Raw genomic sequence first — 25,640 nt, 5'->3', positions numbered from 1 at the left:
AGATTAGGCCTGAAACAATAAGTCTTCTAGAAGAGATTATCAGCAGTACTCTCTTTGACATCAGCTTCAAAAGAATCTTTTTGGACTCCATAACCCCTCAGATGAGGGAAACAATAGAAAGAATAAACAAATAGGACTTCATCAGACTAAAGAGCTTCTTCAAGGCAAGGGAAAACAGGCTTGAAACAAAAAAACAGCCCACTAATTGGGAAAAAATATTCACAATTTATTTATCCGACAAAGGGTTAATCTCCATAATATACAAAGAACTCACACAACTCAACAATAAAAAATCAAACAACCCAATTACAAAATGGGCAGGGGACATGAACAGACATTTCTCCAAAGAAAATATACGGATGGCCAATAGACACATGAAAACATGCTCATCATCACTAATCATCAGGGAAATGCGAATCAAAACTACACTAAGATATCACCTTACACCTGTTAGAATGGCAAAAATATCCAAAACCAAGAGTGACAAATGTTGGAGAGGCTGTGGTGAAAAGGGAACCCTCATACACTGTTGGTGGGAATGCAAACTGGTGCAGCCACTATGGAAAACAGTATGGAGATTCCTCAAAAAGTTAAGAATAGAAATACCTTATGACCCAGCCATCCCACTACTGGGTATCTATCCCAAGAACCTGAAATCAGCAATCCCAAAAGTTCCACGCATCCCTATGTTCATCGCAGCATTATTCACAATAGCCAAGTCATGGAACCAACCTAAGTGCCCAGCAACTGATGACTGGATAAAGAAGATGTGGTATATATATACAATGGAATACTACTCAGCCATAAAAAAGGACAAAGTCGTCCCATTCACAACAACATGGATAGACCTTGAGGGTATTATGTTGAGTGAAATACGCCAGACAGAGAAAGACGAACTCTGTATGACTCCACTCATAGGTGGTAGTTAACATATGGACAAAGAGAACTGATCGGTGGTTGCCAGGGGAAAGGGGAGTGGGAGGAGGGCACTAGGGGTGAAGTGGTGTACCTACAACATGACTAATAATGATGTACAACTGTAATTTCACAAGGATGTTAACTTTCATAACCTTAATAAAAAAAAATTGAGAAAAAAACAATAAAATACTTGAAACTAAAAAAAAAAAAAAAAAAAAAATCTATCTCCAGGGCCGGCCCGGTGGCACAGTGGTTAAGTTCGCACATTTTGCTTCTCCGCGGCCTGGGGTTCGCCAGTTCGGATCCCAGGTGTGGACATGACACCACTTGGCAAAAGCACCCCATGTATAAAGTAGAGGAAGATGAGCACAGATGTTAGCTCAGGGCAAGTCTTCCTCAGCAAAAAGAGGAGGATCGGCAGATGTTAGCTCAGGGCTAATCTTCCTCAAAAAAAAAAAAAAAAAAATCTATCTCCAAAAAAATCTATCTTCGCTTTATCTCTACATCAAAAGATTTTCTAAGATCCACCTAAGAGTCTTGCTTAATATTCTCTTCAAAGCCAGCAGGTGACACCTGGTTAATTAGGAATTGTCTGTTTGCTGAGTTTTGCAGTTGGCTATCTTTTAAAGATGGCACGACATTCCCAGTCATTGCTCAACTCTCTGTAGTTCACTCCCATGTCTGAGGACCACTGCTGGATGACTTCACTGTGGTTTGTAGGAACTGTGTCATGCTTACGAGCACTCCTGTGCATTAAAGAGGGTATATGGGACAGAAAGACCAAGCGTTACCCAGGTCTTCCTTATTTTAGGCACTCTGTAGAAACCAAGGGTATCTCTCACCCAAGTCCAGTTTTAGTACATAGGAAGGGCTTAGAAAATGATCCACCAGTATGATTAAATTTCCTACAGCCTTGTAAAGCAAGATTTCCTTTTGCTTCACTTAAAGCAGCCAAGAGAGAAGAGAAACCAAATGTCCATCTTCTTTTTCTCTCAGAAGTCTCATAATTTAGTATCCTCCTTTAATTAAACAAATATGAACACCAGTATTCTCAAGTGGATTCTTGTGGATCGATAACTACTAACCAAGGTAAGCTCTAACACCACTTGAACTGGGATGGCCTGGTGACGTAGCTTCGAGCACTCTGCTTCGGCAGCCCAGGGTTTGCCAATTCAGATCCCAGGCGTGGACCTACACACCACTTATCAGGCCATGCTGTGGGAGGCATCCCACATACAAAATAGAGGAAGATGAGCATGGATGTTAGCTTAGGGCCAATCTTCCAAAGCAAAAAGAGGAGGATTGGCGGTGGATATTAGCTCAGGGTTAATCTTCCTCCAAAAAAACAAAAAACTGCTTGAACTATTAAAATAAAAATGATAACTTTCAATATTTAGGAAATCTTGAGAACGATACACAATTCTAGATACTATTTTTTTAAATTACTGAATAAGCCAAAGAGGTTATGGACAAGATGTACTCTCTTGGCATTTGAGTAGTGATTCCCAACCAAGATTAAAAATACATGTGCCTGGACCCACCCAAGGGATTCTGACTCTGTAAGTTTGGGCTAGGGTCTGGACTGGTTTATTTTTAAAAAGGCCCAAAGGTGACTGCAATAGATACCCTATACATGCAGCTGAGAACAACCACTACACAGGGAAGGTAGGGCAGGGTCCCTAGAATCTTGCTATTTCAGCATGGCCCTCAGATGAGCAATACTGGCAGCACCTAAAGTTTCTTAGTAATGTAGAATTGAGAAGCATACCCCATTCCTAGAGAATCAGATTTTGCATTTTACATGTGTGACTTCTAAGCACATTTAAGGTTGAAAAACACTGTTGTAGAACAAATCCTTATGGTATTTTTAAAGCATTGGAACACTTTTTTCAAGCATAATCTTATATGGAACCCCTCTAATACAAAATAGATAAAAAGCATTACTATTCTGGTTGATGAAGAAGAGTAGGGATTCTAGGGCCCCATCTGCTTAATCTCTACCTGGGTCCCCTGTCCTCTACCCCATCCCACTAGTGTGAAAACCACTGTCTTAGAATATAAGTTGAGAAGAGAGGTCAGTTCTGGATCACATCTGTAAGTCCTACTTTTTAAAGCAGTGGCATGCAACAGAGGTATCAGCATAACTCAAAATAGTTTCAGCAAGTGCGTCTCACTTCTTTAAAGTATAAGAAATAAAACCAAACATTCATACACCCAATGGTGTAATATAAAGGGACTAGGTTCGTTCTGAAGTAGTAATGATGATAACGACGGCTAGCATTTACTGAGCATTTACTAGGTGACAACCACTATTCTATGTGTTTTACCTGGTTTTCTCATCTAATCCTCCCTATCGTCTTTAAGGTAAGTGTTATTATTGTCACTCCCATTTTACAGATGTTAACGTCTCTAAAGTGACACAGGCAGCAGGTAATGGAGCTGGGATTGGAACTCAAGTAGATTGGTTCCAGAGCCCTCGGCTTAACCCCTCTACTGCTTCCCAGATGAAACAGAAGCTCACCATCACCAGGAGAAAAAGGGCGCTTGAGGGAGAAGCCCCTATGAGGGTCTTAATATATTCTGTCCATTACCCCCATCCATCATCATAAAGAAAGGATAACTGGGCACTTGAAAAAATAAAGGCAAGTGTTTATATATCGTACACGAACCTTCCATTCTGAAACTTCTTTTCTATTTCAAAGTTGCCTCTGATGTTCACTTTAACCTAATTTCATTTTCATAAAACAAGTTAGGGGAAAGATTCAGTATGATCCACAAACCTGCAAACCTGGTGTAACTTTATTTTCCTGGACATGCCCTTTTCCATCTTTGGGGCATTTCACCAGCAAAAGGTGAGGCTCTACTCGATGTCTATCTCAACCCCTCTGTTGTCCAAGCAAATTGCACCAAGTGAATGAAATATGGCGGCCATCCTTCCCTTATCTAATATAGAGCCGTGTGGAGCAAGACCTAATCACAAGGCATTTATGGGCCCACCATAATCTGCCTTCACAAGTACTACTACTTGTGTTAGTCCCTTTCCTTCTATATCATATGCTCCAGTCGCTTTGAACTACTCTCCCCAAACGTCTTGTACCTTCCCATCTCTATGCCTTTTTACACCTGCCTTCCTTAGTTTGGAATGCCCTTCTCCCTGATGGTTGAAATTCTATTTAAGTTCAGTTCAGATGTCACTGTCTGTGTGAAGCCTTCCTCAAGTGACCCAGTTAGAAATAAGTGTATCCCTCCTGCTAGCTTCAGCTCTGTTTATGCTTCATTTTTGGCATTAGCATCAGGGTACACTTGACAGTTATTTGTATGTGTGTGTACGTGTGTGAGAAACATACATGTATGTGTTTGTGTCTAGATTATATATACATATACATATAATTATATATACATATATATATATATATCCTCTCCATTAGATACATTCCTTGAAACCAAAGACCACATTTAACTGATATTTACATCTGCTAGCACCATGCCTTGCTCACAGCTGGCATGAAAAAGAAAAGAACTAAACAGAATAAATATAGTGTGGTTGTAAGCTGCCACATTTCCTTCTATCATCTGTAAGACCTAATGAAAATGCTAGTTAACAATTTTCTTTTCATTCCATGGGGCAGTTAGAATACCCCCAGCTTCCCAGTATGTTCAAAATCACAGCTCCCAAAGGTAACTTGGAGTTCTAAGAGAAGCCAGCTCATAAATGACAGAATGTCTGTTCAGGATGAAGCCTTCTCTAGTGAGGTACGTGCTGACTGAGCAAGTTACACAACCTAGTGTCTCAAATGTCATCATTAGCTATGGATTATCTGGATTTAATTCTGTGTCGTACTATTTTCATATATCAGTGCAGTTTAAGATTTCTCTGGGTTTCAGTACTTAACAATCACATCACATACAGCTCCAGCTGGCTGACCCTTTCCAAGTACTTTTGTATTGCGTAGAAAATATTGAGGCTTATTTCCTTAAACTACAGACTCTGCTGCTCGATGCAAAAAAAATGAATCTCAAAAGAGATGACCCAGAGATAATGTAAGTCATCTGTAGTGTGTTAAAGGCTCTCTGCAACTACTAGAACATGGGGGTGGAGGAGGGGAGGGGAGGTCCCAAACTAGCGTAACAATGGTGGTAGCAGGAAAAGTTCTGTCTGACATCCAACTGGACATCACTATCCCAAACATGCAGGGGCTATGTCTGTTTCCAGAGTACTCCCACCAGCCAAGACCCTATAGGTGACTCAGGATATATAAAATACACCCACCACCTAACATTTAGTGATCTACTATATCCTACTCTATTTATGTCTGTGACTTCTGACCATGGCATACTAAAAATTCCTGGCCCTGGAAGTTAAGCAGCCTCCTTTTTTATCCCCTACCCAGAAATACTATTTGGATACCAAGGGAAAGGGTAAAACATTTCTGAATATAGATTCGATTTGGAATAAGATCTGATATATTCACAAGAAATTTAAATTGAAGTCAGATTTAGAAGAGAAGAGACTATCAATCACTTTAGAAAACAGTGAGCAAATACTAAGGGCCCAGAACTAGTATTTCTCACAAAATGGAAACCTTGTCCTATGGAAGTATGTGAATTTTTTCGGTCTTCTGAGTCCCAGAAACAGACAGCCAAGGCTAAGGCACAGAACAAAAAAGCCAAAAAGGCTGTTGGATGAAAGAGATGCTGGCATGCTCCAGAGCTACATGACAGAGCTTTAACCTCCCATGTAAATTTCTAACTCCTGCTCTATTGAAAGCTTTTCTTTCCCTCTGATATACAGTGTATAAGACGTCAAGGGAAAAGGAGAATCCCGAAAAAAAAATTGTTTTTTAAAAATCTAAAACACAAACAAAAACTGCTACACCTTGAGAATGGAAAAATAAGGCGAGGTTCAAGGTATTTTTTTAAAGAAAAGGCCAAGTGTACTCAAGGGAAAGCATCTATATAGAAAGGCCTTTCTATAACAAGATCCTTAGAGTTCATGCACCAGGTCATGTTTTAAAGCTAAAATATGGCTCTAATGAAGGTTTACGGTGAAAGCTTTCATTAGGAAAGTGACTGAAAACCCCTAATACTCTTTGAAAAGGTAAAGAAATACAGACCTAATCCTGCACTGTCCCAAGATCCTCAATACACTACATCTCAATAAATGATTAGACATACACTAAACATCATGGGCACACTAATTCCATGCCTACCAAATAAATTTTTTTTGAGGACTAACCTCTTGGAATACAGAATGTGATTCATTTAAGTAAATAATATTAAAACAAATAGACCAGGGGCTGGCTCTGTGGCTAAGTGGTTAAGTTGGCACACTCTGCTTCAGCGGCCCAGGGTTTCACCAGTTCAGATCTTGGGCGCAGACCTAGCATGGCTCATCAAGCCATGCTGAGGTGGCGTCCCACATAGCACAACTAGAAGGACCTACAACTAGAATATACAACTATGTACTGGGGGGTTTGGGGAGAAGGAAAAAAAAAAAGAAGACTGGCAACAGATGCTGGCTCAGGTGCCAATCTCATAAAAAACAAAAAAAACACAAAGAGAACAAAAAAAGAGATGAACTTTTAGGAAATTTAATGTTGAAGGTAAAAGAATAGTACAGTATTAAGAAAACCAGACAATAGTTTCATTTTAGTTTTTCAGTAAAACAAGCAAACAGTTGCAACATTTTCTGGCTTTTGCAACATTTTCTGGCTTCAGCACCCTAGATGCATGTTATACATATGGCTAAGGAATGTGAGCAGTTGTGAAATTCAGGCTTTGAATTTGCTATTCCCTAATTTAGAATTCCCCAGAGAGAGATGCAACTACATTCAGAGAAGGTTCTCAAGCTGCCTTGTTTGCAAAGCCTACCCACAAAGTCCACATCCCACACGGCTCCAAAAAACCTGCTGGATTACTGAGAGAAGGAAGTGACCCTGGCGGGTAGGGTTTACAGGCACTCATCCTGAAACTCATGATCATACTTTGAATTACTTATTTTAGTAATGTTTATGAGTACCTAGAAATCTGCAATATACAGAATGAGGGACTAAAATGTCAGACTGCATCAAACCAGCCACACTCACCTTCATCTGTCAGAGCTGGCTTACTTTCTGGTGGTTCACTCACTTACCTTAGAACTTTTCTTTAATATGATCAACTTTTAGGACTCTCTAATATATTGATACAACCTTGAGAAAGAAAGATCATCACCTCCCTTACAAAGTCCTTAGCATATTGCTTTTTCTATAATTCTTAGCAGCATAGGATCACTACTTTATCTATACTTCCCTGACTCTTCAGGACTAGGAAAATGCACTTTAAAAAGAGCCCCACTGAAAGAAAGTTACTCACATTATTTTGGCTGTTGGCATCACTTGGTTTGAACAGAACATTAAAGATGCAGGTAGTCCCTTTATTTTGGATTACTGCTGTTAGGACCTTTAACATAGTCAAGATTTACAGCAAACACAATGGCTTAATCACTTCTCTGTTACAGTGACTTATAGTCACTTATAAGCATCCTTCCATCACTTAGAAAGAGGTGATCTACTCATAATACAAACCAGAAACTTTGGCCTGTTGACAGCATTTAAGGGGTTAAACACTGTATTAAATGTGAAATTTAGTGATTAAGTTGAACTCGAATAACATTCGTTATGTCTCTTGCTAAAAGAAGTTGCCAGATTATTAAGAGCCTGCCATCAAATTCAGATAAACCCATTGCAAAATTCAGCAAGCCAGCCTTGGCTTCCAAAGAACCTAAAAATTCCTCCCTCTTTTCTACTCTTCATTCCTTTTGTACTGATACGATCCCTACTCGTTTACTCCTAGAGAGGGATAATTATGGTCTAATTTCCACTTATTATCAACTATCCCCTGGAGTAGCAGTGTTAGAATATGAAGCCTTAGATACATAAACCCCACAGAATAACATGAAGATATTTATACACTACTGACATCCAGGTGTCTTAGCCTCTTAAGCTGTGGTTTTCCAACTTTCTTACACCAAGGACTTCGTCTAGTGGTTTGTTATTATTTGTCCTCACTTTCACTCTCCTGTTCCTGTGCCCATGACTTCCTCTCCCTCAAGTAATAAGCCACTACCTGAACAACAAGAAAGCAGAAAGAACATCAACAAAGTAACTAAAGAAACAAAAGCTGCCTTGCACAGTAAGACACAGCTGTAGTTTTCACCATAACCCAGTGGTTGTCAACTCTGGTTGCATATTAGAATCACCTTTGGAGCTTTTAAATATCCTGATGCTTAGGCCTCATTCCAAACTTATTATTAAATATGAACCTCTGGGGACAGGACCAGATACCAGTATTTGTTAAAGCTCTCCCAGGAAATTGCAATATGTAGTCAAGTTGAGAACCACTACATTAACTCAGGTCGAGTAGTTTTTTACAACTAGCAGTTTTTGTTTTTAAAGGTTTTTTTATTTTTTCCTTTTTCTCCCCAAAGCCCCCCAGTACATAGTTGTATATTCTTCGTTGTGGGTCCTTCTAGTTGTGGCATGTGGGATGCCGCCTCAGCGTGGTTTGATGAGCGCCCAGGATCTGAACCAACGAAACACTGGGCCGCCTGCAGCCCACACTTGGCCACGGGGCCAGCACCCCCCCCTTTTTTTTTAAGATTTTTTTATTCACAACTAGTAGTTTTTTACAACTTTCTAGTTTTTTACATAGAGAACTAACCCCAAATCTTATTTTCCATACAGAATTTCAGAGGACTTTTCAAGAAATTCCTCGGCTCTGATCTACTTTAAAATTAGGAAATTCCTTCTCCCGTGAAGGAAGGGAGTAAGGGGTGTTTGTTCTATTTCACTGGTACAGAGAAGAAGGCAGAAGTCCTTTGGATACTCTCACATCTGCTAGGAGCTGCTTCTCCTTCTTTTACAGACAGTAAAATCACAAAGATGAGTTTTGGGTTCCCATTAAGCAGGACTGACATTAGTCATAGACATGTGATTCCTGCAAGTGCAATGTCAAGGTGTCCTAGGTACCAAAGGTTCCTTCTCCTACCTCCAGCAGGTCTATCATCCTGGTCATCTGAGAGTAGATAAGGACCCTATGTCCTTGAGACTTGAGTCGAGTCAGCAGGACATCAAGGGCATACAGCTTTCCACTGTCAGTGATGAGGCTCTCTTTGCCTAGGGAGAAGAAAAGGGGGGGAGGGGGAAACTGTATTTAATTGAAGCAGCAAAATCACTCACTGCAAAGCTGTATGCAGCCAAAATTACTACAACCAGGATGCTTGTCATCATGAGAGCAGGAAAGTACTCTAAAGAATGCAAAGCACTGTTCAGTCATGATCCATTAGTGCTCGGGGAAGAAGTATCTTGAAAGAGGGAGGTGTAAGTTCCCTCCCAACTAACAGTTCCCAACCAGACGTCTGCTGCTATGGCACCTGAAAGCTTCCCTGGCTCCTCACCCTTACTCAGGGGATAGCAGCTACAGTGAACATCCAAGAGTGATGTCCATGCATCTGAGTGACATCCATGAGTCTAAGAGTGATGTCCATGTCATATCTACTGCAAATGACCTGAGAAATCTGTTTTTCCCTTTGCTCACCCTAGCTCTAGATATTTGCTTCTGCTACTGCTGTGGCTAAATGGTTTACCTTCTGAAAGCACAAGAATGTGGAGAAACAAGGGCTGCCCTTGCCTGTTCCTGGAGACACTTAAACACCAAGAAATGCAAATAAACATACCCCCTCTCTTGCCTTTTTTAAAACCAGAACTCCCTCTCCTGAGTGATTTCAAATAGTCTGGCTGGTAAATGTCACTATCCAAAGCTATAATTCAATAAAGACACTAGGGCTTCTTCAGCTTTTCAGAAAGACTGACTTTAGGTTTCTGTGAAATGGAAGCTGCTTTCACTCACTAACTTGTGCTTTCTCCTTCCTCTTCCTATTAAAAAAAAAAAAAAAAACGTATTTCAGTCAGAGATCTTTAAAGAACACTTAACTCACAAATTTTCATCTTATCCATTCAGTATCATTCAACTCCCATCACATTTCAGGAAGTAGAGTTTCCTGTTTGCAGACTGGTCCATAAACACACCCTGAACAATTGCTGCTATTAAGAGGGGAAGAGATGAGGCTTAAGGGGCTGGGAGATTTAAGAGTATATATGGAAGTGGCTGTGGGCCACAAAGATGGAGAAAAAGGCTAGAGATACTACATAGAGAACTAACCACTGAGAGTAAAAAAGAAACTGTGAAGAAAAATATACTGTGTATCCTTAGTTTCTGGGTTTGAACCCATGGTTTTCCCTCAGAACTGCAGAGGCTGGGTGTCGAGAGCACTCCAAGAGTTCTCAACAGTCATTTCTCTGTTCTCGCCAGTATTTGCCAAGTGCACAATTATTGTATAAACCAAACAAGAACGGATGTGCTGACAGCACCATAACAAATCATCAGCCACTCTGTTTTTGCTACAAAGCCACAGGTCCTGGATGTTTACTCCTCTGCACTGCAGCCTGCCTTTTCCCACCTTCGGAACGCTGCCAGGCCAGCTCTCTCCCTCCACCACCCCTCCCTGATGCTGTGGCACACACCTTTGTTCAGCCTCTTTGTTTGGTCCTGTTTACATTACTGAAATGCTCTTCTTTTTGTTGGTCTCCTCACCAGCACAATCAATGACTGCAGCTGGGACAGGACCGGTGGCTAAGCCCTCTCCCTGGCCCCAGACAAGGATGCCTGTATAAGTTCCAAGTCTGACTAGGCAGCAGCACTTCCATAACAACTTCAAGGTTTTCTTCTTGTCACAATTATGCGTCTCTTGTAATTATATTCCCTGGCATCCCTTGATTTTGATAGCTCCTAAACAGTCCCCACAGAGCTACCAATCAGCTTTAGACAGTAAGTTTCTTTCTTTTCTTATTAAAAGCACAGGAAGGTGGAAAAAAAGCAGCCCATATATTTTTCAGTCATTGAGTGAGAGTGGGCAAGCTAATAAGCTCATCCGATTTCTGCAGCCTGTTCTCTTCTCTCTCCATTCACATATACTCCCTCAACACAAATATTTAAGCATACACAAATCTGTCTTGTATCTGAATTTTAAGAAGCTTCAATTCATCTCAAAATCATGGTTCAATGGTTTTCACACATTCCTGCTTCCCACATCCTACTCTTCTTTGCTAACAGAATGCAGTGATGCTAGGATTCAGAAAGCTCAGAGATGAAGATGTGCATACAGTTAGGAGGACAGAACTCTGATGTGTCTAAAAGAAGCAAGAAGTGGCAGCTGTTGTTAGCTTGTTGTTGTGTAGGTGGGGGAAGTGGAAGTGGATGGACTGGATTTCTTGTCCTGAAGAAAAAGGACTATGAAGAAAGGCACTTCAACAATAGCCTTAAAGCACTTAAGCAATGAACAATATTTCTGCTTCGGTGGTGAGCATGCTAGACAGGGCAAGTCAGCCTCCAGTATTTGTCCTTAGAGAGAGACGCAGAAAAAACAAGTTTCCTTCTCCGTACACACTGATGTCTTCTGAGCCCGGTATCTCTTACCCAATTTTTTGCGAGCTACCGAAGTTGCATCGGACAAGAGCACCACCTGTTGCTAAGCAGGGCATAGAGCCAAGAAGAGCATAATTCCCTAGAAATCAGGCTGATTCTGCCAAGTCAAACCCATGCCCAGCCCCTTCTTTAAAACAGGAGCTCAAAAAATGCTGAAATGAACAGACCTACCCTAGTTTCTTGCAATCTTTCCTACAACCCTACAGTACAATCTTACAGTATTTTCACTCAGATACTAGTTCTTACTGACCACAGTGTAGTAAGATCCTGCTCAGAGACAAAATGAATGGCAGTAAAATTAGGGTAACAGATGAAATATTATCTCCTTTTTCCAAGGAGAAAAGGCTTTTGAAGAGATTTTACATCCTTCTCCTAGTGAAACATGGAGACACATTCAAGGTGTAAAATCTAGGAGATTCTGGTCAGTCTCTCAAGGAATATAAAGGAACCAACCCTTCCTGGGGAAACAGAAAATGTAAAAGTATAAAGGAAAGAGAGATAAAATACAGGTTCCAGTGATCACCCCCCCTCAACTCTCCCCCTCACTGCCCAGCCCCAGCCAGTCTACAGAGCACAATGGGGTCAGTGAGGAGCTGGTTAGTTCTCACAGTAAACAGCCAGTGAGGCTGGTGCTTTTTATCGATGCAAAAAGAACTCAGACACTTCCTGCTATTTAAACAAGGTCCATTTTTCTTTCAAAGAACAGGAAAAGCCACAAGAGATTCCCACAGCGCCAGCAATAAGCCTTCTACTCCCGGACTGGGAACTTAGGAGCCAGAATGAAGAAGTGGGAAAGAAGAAATAAGGTGTTGTCTTGCTTCTTTCAAAACTGTGCTCATCTTCCGCCTGGGATTCTGTGGTTTCCACACCTGCTGGCTTCTATTCCTCTATTCCCACTACATTCAGGCTTGCTTTACACGTGGGCTTTTCCCTTGTTTTCCAACAATATACCTTCACCCATTGCTTCCATGTGTTCTCAGTCAGCTATGAGGACATATACAATATTGCTCTCATATACCCAAACAGCATCTTTCAGTTCAAATCAGCCCCAAAGTCACTAAAAGGCTGACCCGAAGTCCCTTGACATCTGACAAAGTTAACGTTAAATGGAAAAACCAGGCCTTAGACCTTGGAATCCAGTTATCTCTTAGAAGTAGCAGATTCTCTCTTTTGAATGCTTAGCCCTAGTTCACTTACATTACAGGCCAATGAGATAAATACAATCAAAGTACCAGAGAATGTGCACAACCAAAACTAACACAGTAGCTCTGAGCTACCACTCCAGTTTGCCACCAGGTGTAAGTAAAGAACATGAGCCTATGAACCCTGTGTTCTGTTTCCTTAAAAAGAAGTCTCACCAAAGCAAAGATGAAAACCTAATTTCCTTTCAACCTCGACCTTGACCCTAGGAGGTCTGGGAATCTGCTAGCATTTTGGCACAAAACACACTGTTTTTCTTCTGGTTATCATGCAGATCTCTAGTGCTTCGTGTAGAACACTGTTTATGCTACTTAAACTAGGCTTTCTGTGAGTGACGACAATCTCATTCATTCCACTGGCAATAGCACAACTGTACTCACTCGACCTGGAGCCTTTCCTACCAAGTTTATTTCTAACTCACCCTGCCTTGTTTTTTAAAGAATGGCATTCCTTTTTCAGCTGTAAGCTTGTCAAAGGAGAGTATTTAAGCACAAATCTAAAAAACACTTCTCTTTCTATTCAAGTCACAAATTACTTAAGTATTCTTACTTATAAGTTACTATGGGCAAAAGAGGAAAAAGAAACCCCAAGAACGTTGACTTCCAAATATCTGAAACCACCACATGGACTATCTCCCTGGTTCTCCCCTTGCCAAAGCTGGGAACATATTCCACAAGAAGGGAGGACTCACCTGGAATCCTGATGAAAGACCAGCCGTTCTGAGGCCTGATGCTCCACAATCCTCCAGCTGGCTCTGGGAAGAACTGGGATCGTCGATTTAGCCAGTCTGCTGCCAGTTCAGGGGCCCCATTCAACAAACACTGCTTGGCTGCCAGACTCCCTCCTTCCTTCAGCACTCGCCTCTCATATTCTGCACTTCGGTCATTGCAGTAAGAATCCAATGGCACTGCGGTGACCTGTAGTGAAAGATTCACACGAGATGGCTCTTTCACATTTCCATACCCACTGAGCCTTTTGGGAACTTCAACTTTGAGATGAGACTAATGTGGATAATCCTTAGACTACTGCTTTTAACTTCTGTTTTCTGACAAACTAAGCTGTCCCTAATAACTGACTTAATACCTTCCCCAGGTAAAAGGCCAACCTCTAGTAATATGAACCTGCAACAAACTAAAGATCCAAAGAGTGCTGGAGTTTGCAGATAAACTGGGATACCAGGTCAGGAATAATTCTATCACAGATGTATATATATACACACACTATCACTTTGCCACTTCCTCTCATGGCTATAGTGCTTTGGCAAAGTTCTACTAGCCATACACAGGATGATAAGGCCAGAAAAAGGAGCTGGAGCTAGTTAGTCATCATTAAAGAACTAAGAAGTATTGGTCTGGTGCATTTGAAGCTATCTTTAATGTCTTTGCTGCAAAGCTCCCAAGTTTATCAATACTTCTTTCTCCTCTTCCCTGACCAGGTTGCTGACTGACAAACCTAATGGAAGCTAAGAGAATGTTTCCTTGAGGTCATAAACGGGTTGGGGTAGAGAGAAAGCAATTGCCAGAGAGTAGTAGATTCATTTCTTGGCTAGGGTAGAAGCTATACACAAATTCTTATCTCACCATAAGGTGTAACGACACTCAAAGGCTGCCCCCCAATGGAATAGAAGGCTCCTGCCAATTTAGAAGCATACGCTTTATCCATCTTTAGTGATCTGGGTCTATTTCCAGTCTAACAAGCAGCTGTCTATTTAGATAGTTGTGAAATCATCGAATAAGGAGCCTGAGGTTACCTTTTGTTAAAATTTGGAGGCCGTGATTATCTGAGAGCCCACGTTGATAAAAATGCTAAAGGAATAAATTATAAGCAGTAAACTGCTCCCAAGAACCTTGGAGCTAGACCACGAGATGGGAAGAAATTAGGTATAAGGAGCAAGAGCAGAGGTATGGGAGAAATCAGAACATAAAACACTGGCTGTACCTAGTTAGGCAGTTCTATTGTTTCTATTACTTCTCAGAAGTTAGACAGTCAGGAAAATCTCTCTATCTTGCTATTAACTTTTCTATTTTCATGCTCATCAATCTTTAGGGCAATGGTTGTCAAGTTTTGTTATGCATAAGAACCATCTTGGGAGCTTATCTAAAGTGCAGATTTTGATCCAGAAGGTCTAAGGGTTCTAGCCAATAGTTCTAGGTTTTTAACAAGCACCCCAGCATCCCAAGCCGAGCCTTGAGAAATACTGTCTTGGGGTACATAAACAGTCAGTGAGCTGACTATGGTCTGCAGGTGCCTCTGCTGGAGACTAGAGGATACCAAAACCAGAGAAAGGGCATCATTTACCAATAACCACAGAACACATAACTCTGGCTTGCAGATGAAGCTGAACTAAGTTTGTTAGCGAGCAGTGCCATCTATGGTCCAGAGGTCAAACTACAAAGGGTCACAGAAAGCTGGGTCCCTGGAGCTCCAAAACCCAGTTAGGGTCTCACATAAATCAGATTACCTAGACAGCACTAGGAGCAAGTTTTGGTAATCTCCTGTCACCTTTACTCACACCAAAAGGAATTTGATCTCTTGCTTCCAAGTTATTCATTTTTTCCCACTGAAAGTTGAGCATAGGCAAATAAAGACCAAAATACAAAGCAAATGGATAAAAATTGGGTCCCTCCCTGCTATGGCTTACCCTGGCAGCAGCCCAGCAGATACTGGACTAGAGCAGACGTCCACCATCTTGGGTAGAGTCCCAGAACCTCATAATCAATAGCAGTTATACGTCCATAAAAATGGTTTAAGCAGCAGTAGTCCGGACTACAGACGTATGACCAGTTCTATGTATCTCAAACAGCATGTGCACTCTTGGATGAGTAAAGCATACTCAGTCTTTTCTAATGAGAGACTCATACTGACCAATTTTACACTCAAAGATAACTGCTTTGATGTTTATTTTTCTTTATTTTGTAGAAAAGCAGAACTTATATTGGAATTATATATAAAGAGTTTGAGCTCATATTCTCAAGATGAGAAATCAAAAGCTAGAAACTCAGCATGAAAGAACAGGGGGAGAACAGGGACAGAGAGAGGAGTTTTTTTCCTGCCTGGGACTCATTTCTAGGTACTCTTACAGTTTAAGAACAAAACAACCTTTTCCAGTTATAAACTTTCACCTATTTCTAATTTCATTTTGCTGATATCCTTCCAAGTTCAGGACTGAAAACTAGGAGGTCTGCAAGGCACAGTTCTTAGTGAAATATTTTTTAATGTTTTGATAAGCTTCTTTGGCAGGAGCCCTGGATAAAAATATATGCAGAATCATAGAATGCTATGTTGTAAGTACGTAAGCAGTGAACTCATGAAGTTCAAAAGGAGGCAAACAAGTCCATTTCTACTTAAATCGTGCTTTCCAAGTCAGCTCTATCCTAGACAGCCTCCACCCATTCTGCTAACCACAAGTGGCCTTCCTGATTGCTCAGAAGCAGGGGGAGATGAAGCATGAACCATTCTTCCCTCCCCACAAATGGAAATGCATACTCCTTTTAGTCCCACATGAGCTAACCCCTGTTTTTTTGCTTGATTAACTTCCTAAACTATAGTACCTTCAGGGGCTGCCTCTTCAAGCATTCAGCGCGTCCTTCCTGAGGACATGTATATTCCTGCTCCAGCTCTAGGAAGCGTGACCGCTCCAAGCGCTGCCATTTTTTGGTAAGATGAATTCCTGGGGTCTTAAAAGTTTCTTAACCCTGCAGAATTATTTCCTCAGCTAATGAGAAAACAGCTCCAATTCCTTAGTGGCACAGTTCTTCCTGAACTGACCCTAAAGTTTTCATAGCACGTGCCAGGGAAATTAATTTGTCTTAACTCAAGACCAGGGTCGAGGCTTCAAAGGAAACCAGTAACTCCCCACCACAGATGGGTTAGAAATAAATATAAGATAATTAAGGTATCTCATGCAATGTTACCTTATTTACACCCCAGGCCTGATCTGAAAGGTAAGAATTTGTGTATGTGTGTACAAAATATTCAGACATGTTTAAAATCCTTCTTCCTGGGGCTGGCCCCGTGGCCGAGTGGTTAAGTTTGCATGCTGCGCTTCAGTCCAGGGTTTCACCAGTTCGGATCCTGGGCATGAACATGGACCGCTCATCAAGCCACGCTGAGGCGGCGTCCCACATGCCACAACTAGAAGAACCAACAACTAAAAATATACAACTGTGTACCAGGGGGCTTTGGAGAGAAAAAGGAAAAATAAAATCTTTAAAAACAAAACAAAAAAAACCCTCCTTCCAGTCCTTATGACAATGGTGTAAACTACCCCCACTTTCAGGTTTAACACATGCTACGTGAAGAAACTCTACAAACAAATGGAGGAGACTGGCTGAGTAGGAAAGGAGGATGCTGAGGAGGATCCCTTCAGCCAAATAATAAAAGCTTTCTCTTGCTTCCTGTCCGCCACCATACCTTCACACTATTATAGTCTTCTTCAAGATACTATTTATTGTTCTTTAGAGAAACAGCAGAACCAGGCATGATAGTTTAGCCTTCAGGCTCCTCAAAAAACAATACTCAACTAGTACAGTTGGGGTATGCATGTGTGAGTATATTGGGAGAGGGGGTTGTTCTTCAGAGATGCTGGCTACAGAGCTCTGAGTGGTACAAATGAAGAATTTTTATGTCCATAAAAGCAATTACAGTCCAAGGTAGTTCACTTTTTATTGGATCTATAAAACACTTGGAATATGGGAAGTAAAAATATCTTGACATCCCTCTCAGAAATCTACATTTCCTCTTATTAAGCCTTGGTGTACACATGAGACTAGGTGAGAAGGAAACAAACCATGTAACTATGAAACCTGAAGGTTGCCTTCTATAGAAGGACTTGGCTTTAGATGTTCCCTAAGAAAAGCGCATTTCCCTGCATCAACTTAAGCTTCAAAGACCAAGACTGCTTTGGAAGAACTAGATACACACAAGATCCGAATACTTTCCGGATAGCCAATATAAATCAAAGTTGACAGGGACAAGGGAATCAAGTTCATGTAGCACAGGACCAACAGAAAGAAATCTAGGCAGGCAAGAGTCAGTGGGACTCAGCACTATCACCTCATTTCTATTCATCATCTTTCTTTGGAATCCCTGTCAGATTCTGACCTTTGATAACTTTATGAAGTCAGAATGCAAGCTGAAAAAATAATGGTAGAAAAATATCACTAAGGAAGATTCCAAAGGCTCCACCTTCTTTGAATAGAACTGTGAAAACAGTAGACTTGCTAGAATGAGTGGAGAAAACAACATAAAAACACAGAAAGCTAAGAAACATCAGCCAGTTAGTCTCCTGGCTAACTGAAAGGTGCCCCTTAGAGCAAAAGGAAACGACAAGCTGGGAAGACAAAAACTTGCTCTTTGCTCTAGCCATGGAGTCTGGCCACCTCTCTGCTCTGTCACTCTCCCTTCATATACTTCTCCATGTCTGGCCTCGATCAGTAAGGACAGGAAAGAGAATGGAAGATGCAAGCAAAGTAACTACCACACTGTGCCAAGGCAAGCCTTTGCAGCGATGCTGTCGGCAATCACCGGAGCGCCCTGTTTTGTCACCCTCTTTATAGCAGGTACTGGGAAGGACCTAACAGCTAATCAAAGTTGAAACCACAATCCAAACTACCCCCAATCTGCAAATAAGACTACAACTGCTGAATGGCAAATACGGTGCAACAGTCACTTTTCAGAGGGAACACACTTGTGAACTGCAGTCCAGGCAGGGCTGCTGAGGAAAGGGAGCGAACACCAGACTAAGAAGTTTCTTCATGCTGGAGTGTAAAGTTTCCTTTTGTTATTGGGAGACCGTACTGAGATGATAAGGCCAGACCAAATCTCCCTCTCAATCTGGCCCCCTCCTCTGAAAACTCTCAAAAACCTCAAAGCAGGTGACAAATGGCTCTCTCTCCTTTTCAAATATTCTGTCTCTGACCCTGCTGCTGGGTGATAATTTACTTGACAGATGGTTTGTTCCCACGGCAGTTTAGAGCTCCTGACTAAATAAGAGGAACCACACAGCAGAGATGCGGTTAGTGAAAATAGCCACTCCTATCTACTATACAACTATTCTCAAAACCAACACAATTCAAAGTGAGAAGTGTTGTCTTGGGAAAGCCAGGACCATGGATGCTCCTTCTTAATACTGAGGATTTATGTGTTTCTCAAGGTCCAAACAACTTAAGACAGTCTGTTGAAGGAATGGATCCCATGAAAATTGGTTTATTTCTTCAAATACCATATATTTTGTGTCTTCCCTCTTGTGGCACTTACTCGTGGACTGGCCACACACAAAAAAGACGGCAGCTCAGTGAGCAGGCAGCAACGAAGTGAGGAGGTAGCTGATCTCCGCTGATGGATGACCTGGTCTGAGTAGCCACTCACTGCTTTACAGTGGCTGCTGAAAACCAGAGACTACAAAACAAAAATGCAAATTAGTGCCACTGACAATTATGTTTGATGTAAGCAAAACGGAAAACATACCACATATTAAACATTTGACTTAAAGACATTCTTCCTAGTGAATATTATTTATTCTAATAAACAATTAACCACTATTTAGAATCAAATGTATAACACAATCAAGGTCCATGCTAATTTCAAAAGGTGGTTTTATTAATGTACCTTAAACAAGTGCCATTCTTAATTCTACCTTTTTTCTGGAGGAGATACTGTTAATTATAGTCACAGCAAAACTTTCATTAGACAAAACATTATGTGTTTATGTAGGGGGAAGTTTGGTTCATTTGTTATACTGTGGATGCAAACTCATATCTTGAGTTAAAAACAATGACCAACAATAACTCCCTCTTTTTCTTTAAGGCAGATCTGTTTAGCATCACATACGTGTACTAACAGTGCAGTGTAGTTCTAGCAAGTTTAGCTGTTTTACTTTGGTGACATCAATACAATATCTGTTTAGTTCCTCTACCTGACCACCATTTAAAAAATATAAATTCTTCATTTATATTACTGTACCAATACATTTTTAACAGACTTAAAGCTAATGTTAAAGATTTAGTTTACAGCCATTCTTATGAAAGACTTTTTCAAGTATGGAATGTTCACATATAAAGCGTTGGTCAGTGGGAGCACAGTGTTCTATATCGCAGATGCAGTGCTTTCTGCAGTGCAATGTTAGACATTTTATCTTCAGATCTTCATTCTTGATGACTTCACTGATTTGTTTTACTGGTGTCTCCAGTAAGGTAGGTTGATAACCTAATAACCACACGGATGAAGATAATACACAAGGTAGTCAAATTTATATATTGTTGTAAGGTCAAGAAAACAAACTGCACGATGAACAGCAATCAGGACCCTCTGCAGGAGAATAATAGTTCTAATTCAAGTACCAAAAGCTTCCAGTACCAAATCTCTTCAAGCTTTCCTTGTTCGGTACATATCTTCTCCGGAAGTAAATGGGTTCTTCAGGATCATAGTTTGAGATAAGCCATCTCAAGTTGTCTAGTAGGACATGTGCATCATAGTCTGCTTCCACGAACCAATAAGCATCTTCTAAACAACAGTCATGAACAAACTGAAAGGCTCTAATTGTTTCCAGCAGAGCTGGGCCATCTTCAGTGGTTTTAAATCATACTATGGAAGTCTTTATGACACTTTATTACAACACTGGGCCCATGAAGCTTTGATGTGCTTGACCCTTTTCTCTAGCTGATGAGGTCCCTGTCATTACCCAGAAAAGAATTTTAACCTTCTGATAGAGTTTTTCAATAATATCAGTGTTCTCATCTTTATGTTGGCTAGCATCTGCCTTGAAGTTCATCCACCTCTCCAATGTTTATGTCCATCATCATGTGAATGCCTAGCGTGAGGATCATTATGAAGATTATCAGACTAGGTCTCACTCTGTTCTTCTAATACTGACTACCAAACACCTGGGAACATTACTACAAGAATCCTATTGCTGATGCATAGATGAAGGTAAAAAAATGAGCCAATATTCTTATTTTCTGAAAGTGTATTTCCTTTTTTTTTTTTAAAGATTTTATTTTTTCCTTTTTCTCTCCAAAGCCCCCCGGTACATAGTTGTATATTCTTCGTTGTGGGTCCTTCTAGTTGCGGCATGTGAGACGCTGCCTCAGCGTGGTCTGATGAGCAGTGCCATGTCCGCGCCCAGGATTCGAACCAACGAAACACTGGGCCGCCTGCAGCGGAGCGCGCGAACTTAACCACTCGACCACGGGGCCAGCCCCCTGAAAGTGTATTTCTGATTATCAGCAGGAGTTCCTCTTGTCCCTCCCAGGGGGAATGGAGAGAAGAGATGACACAAGTTTAGCAATCACTGCTCCTGTCATCCAGCTACAGTAGCAGTTCAGGGCTGCTAGTCGGGTGTCCACTGCCACCCAGGTGGCTGAGATAGCAGCAGTAACTGACCTAAAGACCTATGAATTCTTTACTAATTTCTAAAGAGCTGTAACTAAAGAATATCTCTGTCAGGGATCTCTTAAAGTCACTCTCATTTTAAGCATTCTCAAATGGCAAAATCCAACAGAAGTCTGTTTCTTACCTCATTCTTAGAGTATAAAGGTAAAGGATGAAAAAAACGAACATTCCCCTCAATTATTTTCTCTTCAACACTGTAGTTATTAATAAGAAAGGGATACAACATTCACTGTAGGGAATCCTTTTAACACAGTATGTTATTTGTGATACCTTTCGGGAAAAAAATCTAAAGATAATTCAATTTCCAAGGGTGGTCATTCCCAAATTAGAACATGTTCACTTGTCTTATGTGAGCTTGGTTAAGATGGTATTCTCACTGGGAGTAACTTGTCAGGATGATTTGTAGCTTTCTAATACCGGATTAAAAAAATTAATAATTCACTAGCTCAAAATGCTCAACATACAGTCTTACCTTTGAGAAACCCTGACTACTGCCAGCATATTTTACTCAATCTATTCTTTTCTAGATTATTTTCCCTTAACATTTGTTCCATTAAATCTTCCTTAGTATAGGTGGTCCTTGGTACCACACCACCCACATTCCTTCATATAATGACATGAACTGCTAGATAGAAAAAAATTTAATGCTTAACACAAAACACAAAGGACATCTTAAATACTATTGAGTAGGATGCTTGGCGGGGTAGGAATAGAAAAGAAGGTTCATAACTTCTTTTGTCTATTTTGGCCTAAAACAAATTAGAAAGAAAAACAGAATGTCACACTATGGGAGATGTGACTTTGTTATAATGTAGTCAAAGATTTTGCTATGCTGTTTTCCCATCCTCATGCTCTTGAACATCTTGTTACCCTGTAGGCACTGGCAGCTGTGTGTGTCTTGCTGCCAGCACTAGAATATGCACATAGCAGTGAAGTTAGGCTTTTGCACAGAGTCTTTTGGCACCATACAAAAATCTCAAGAGAAAATAAGTAGGGCAAGATGATAGGCCGCACAGCTGCACACTTCTTGCCACAGTGTAGCATAGAAAACACACAGATGTTCCCCCTCAGATACAGACTTATCCATTTAACAAGAGACCAAACTTTGCTATGTCTTGTTTAAAATTAAAAAGAATACTTATGTTAACATCAGGTCTTAATTACTTAGAAATTAACTTCCAGCTTTTGTTCTTAAAGAATACATCAAACTTAGATACACAGCAAAGGTCTCACTGTAAATGAAAGGGCGTAGTGTTTACAGATCAACTGCAAGGGCACATGGATTCTATTTTCACAGATATTTTAAGTGACCAAACAAAAAGGGGGAAAATAAAATACAGAAAAACCCTGAACACAATGGCTTCCCAGAGCTTTTCACAGGGATGCTGGCAGCTCTCATGAGCTCAGGAAATAATGACAGATACAGATACTGTAGTTGCAAATTAACATGTAGCGAAAGAGTTTTGAAAACTTCCTGTTTGGGGGATTCTTCATCAATAGCTAGTCAAAGCCCTCAAGCATTTAATTGAGAATAGCGTTTAAAACTTAAATACACACTACTCTTTTCAAAACTTTTTTTTGGTTTTTGGTGAGGAAGATTGGCCCTGAGCTAACACCTGTTGTCAATCTTCCTCTTTTTGTTTGAGGAAGATTGTCACTGAGCTAACATCTGTGCCAATCTTCTCTATTTTATGCGGGATGTCGCCACCATATGGCTTGATGAGTGGTGCTAGGTCCGTGCCCAGGATCCAAACCTGCAAACCCAGGCCACTGAAGCAGAGTGCACAAACTTAACCACTATGCCACCAGGCAGGCCATCAAAACAATTCTTTATCTTCAGATCCTTCTGTGTATTTTCAATCGCAAAATCTGAAATGCCTCCAATTTCTATAAGCTAGCTGGCTCACTAAGAGTTGTAGAGTATATAAAGCTTTCAACACATATGATGCCCAAGTAGACCATTACCATGACAACAGTTTCATTGTGCCTGAGCCTGGATATAGAATCAATGCTGGTACTCTGTGTCTGCCAATCATCATTTTTAACATGACATTTAACTGGACATAGTATAAAATCTGTTCTGCCTCCCCAAAAGATGACTAAATGATATACTTCTTAGAGATTTTGGGCTTTGCCCCTATTCTTTTAAGCAAAACAAGATTGAAAAAAAAAACCAGACTCCTCTGTGAAACCTGCACTCTAACTAGCAAAACTGTACAAGAAAGGAGCTCTGGCCAGAGCCCACGGTGGGGAAGGAGGTGTGTGAGAACGAATTTATGAAAGTTTTCAACTAAATACTATTCCTTCTTGAAATTCTCACCAGTAAAGCAAGATGGAGCATGGTGAAATTAAGTGGAACACAAGGAACCATGGTGGCTTTTGCTCTACCAGCATCACAAGAGAAGAAAATATGAGACAACATTCCACATCAAGAAAGAGATTTTAAAAGGCCCTAAACTTCGTTCAAAACACCCCAAAGTGTCATCTCATCTGTGTCCTTAGCCTAGTTCTTGGTTCCTTCATGTTTATGTATCATCCCAAAGCCAGTATTATAAGAATAATACTTCCTTGAACTCTTAACACAGAATTCAAATTTACTATTTACCGCAGGGTGAGAACAAGGGTTTCACAGGCACATTGGGGGAAACAAACGGAGCTTCTCTCTGCCCAGATTCACTCACATCCATGGAGGAAAGGAAGAAGGGAGGATGGGGTCAGATTGCTGAATACGACTCAGGTAGCACGTGGTCTGAGATAGTTTACCAAGAACAAGATGGCAACATGGAGCTAAGTCAACGCATACTATCTGTCTCCTCAGAGGAATAATAACAAAGTCTTTTACCTTGATCTGATGATAGGAAGCTGTATTTAGGAGACAGGCGCTGGAATAATACCTACTCATCTTTATAAAACAAATGAAGGCACGGAAGAGAACAGAATAAAGGATTTTCTGCATTAAGAGGACAAAGTTGAATATGGGAAAATTAACTGAAAGCTACTTTGGTAGCTCCAAAGGAATTTTATTGGAAATTATTATTTGAATAGTACAAGAGAAAGAATCCTGACACTCACTTCCAATGTTAGCATTTTCCCCTGTGTCTTCTCTCAGGTCTGTCTACTTAAGAATAACCCCAAATTTCATTATTAAGACTGACTTTGAACATGGAATCTGGATTCAATTCAGATATTCTTTCATTAAAACTCTGAAATAAAATTTGTGTTTATGTTGCTATTAAAAAAGGGCCGCTCCATTTCCTAGTACCACAAAAGAAAGCAGAACAAGGAGGTGGAGAAACAGCATCTCTTCAGTATTACGTTTATGAATAATCAAAATTACATAATCAGAACTAAGTTGGAAAATCAAATGAAAATGCAAGATATAGAATAGAACAGAGCTTGCAATGAAAAAAAAATTTGCTCACAAGGAGTTAGGGCTTATAAGCAACAAATTCCTGTTGAATTTGAAAGCCAGATATTATACTGTATTTAACATCTTCCCCAGCAGACATTTGCTGTGGCTAATAAAACTGAACAGACGGGTGACATGGAGAGCAGGGAGAGACACCAACATCCTTTCCAGTTTAAGAACTTTCATGGTGTCACAGTCAGAACCATCTACAGCCTAAGCCAAGATCTCACAACAGGGAATACCAAAACAAACTTTATAATCAAGTAACTAACATAAAAGCATCAGCCCAACAGTAAGGGGCTGTGGTCATTTTAAGATATGTCCACAAATTCTGATACTCTCACTTCAAAAGGTAGACCCTAATTCCCCCTCCCCTTGAGTGTGGGCCAGACTTAACAACTCCCAAAACCAGGTCACAAAAGGCATCGTGGCTCCTCTTTGCTCGCTCTCTCTTAAATAACTCACTCTGGGGAAGCCAGCTGCCATGCCATAAGGACACTCAAGCAGCCAGCCCCATGGAAAAGTCCACACAGCAAAGAACTGAGGCCTCCAGCCAACAGCCAGCACCGACTTGTCAGGCATGTAAGTAAATTACCTGGAAGCAGATCCTACGGCTCCAGTTGATTTTCTGAGCCAGAACCACCTACCTAAGCTGCTCCCAAATTCCTAACCAACAGAAACTGTGAGATATTAAATGTTTATTGTTTTAACATGCTCAGTTTTGGAGCAATTTGTTATATGGGCATAGATAACTACTATAGGGGCTAACATCCACAACGGACCCTTTCTGCAATTACTCTTGAGATTTCTAAACATTAGCTTCTTTCTGCTGGCATTCCTCACTCCAAGAAACGCCTCTAGTTCTCAGCTCAAATGCAGGGCAAAAATAACTGATGTACAATAAAATCAAGGAATAATCAAACAAGTTACCAATCCCACCCATGTTTCCCAACCTCCATGGACAAGTTAAAACTCTTCACAAAATTCTGTTTTAAATACTGAATAAGATTATACTTATAATTTTAGGCTGAAGGACATTCCCTCAGATGAGAATAGGCAAAGTTCGAAAGGGAAAACTAAAACTAATACAATGTACCAACACTCACTAAGTCATTCAACAAACACTTATTTAACCTTATTTTAGGTAAAGTGCCTAAAATAAACAAGGCTACAAGGACAAGAAGGACTATATAAAATT

At 40.6% G+C, this 25,640-nt stretch overlaps 1 protein-coding gene and 1 pseudogene across 2 annotated transcripts in view; both read right to left on the bottom strand.

Annotated features, from left to right (window-relative positions):
• The window catches only part of INO80 (INO80 complex ATPase subunit), a 125,967-nt gene that overhangs the window by 26,491 nt on the left and 73,836 nt on the right, over positions 1-25,640 (bottom strand). For both annotated transcript variants that reach the window (XM_070503431.1, XM_070503432.1), the window contains exons 25-27: positions 18,901-19,041; positions 13,334-13,559; positions 8,947-9,074 (exon numbers count right to left, since the gene is read on the bottom strand). In XM_070503431.1, coding sequence (XP_070359532.1) covers positions 8,947-9,074; positions 13,334-13,559; positions 18,901-19,041 — 495 coding nt within the window. The remainder of the gene's footprint in view (positions 1-8,946; positions 9,075-13,333; positions 13,560-18,900; positions 19,042-25,640) is intronic.
• Positions 19,229-25,024, bottom strand: LOC139044583 (glycoprotein-N-acetylgalactosamine 3-beta-galactosyltransferase 1 pseudogene; annotated as a pseudogene).

This window comes from Equus asinus, chromosome 2 (genome assembly GCF_041296235.1).
Source record: "Equus asinus isolate D_3611 breed Donkey chromosome 2, EquAss-T2T_v2, whole genome shotgun sequence".
NCBI lineage: Eukaryota > Metazoa > Chordata > Mammalia > Perissodactyla > Equidae > Equus > Equus asinus.
This window is presented reverse-complemented; position numbering and strand designations above follow the sequence as displayed.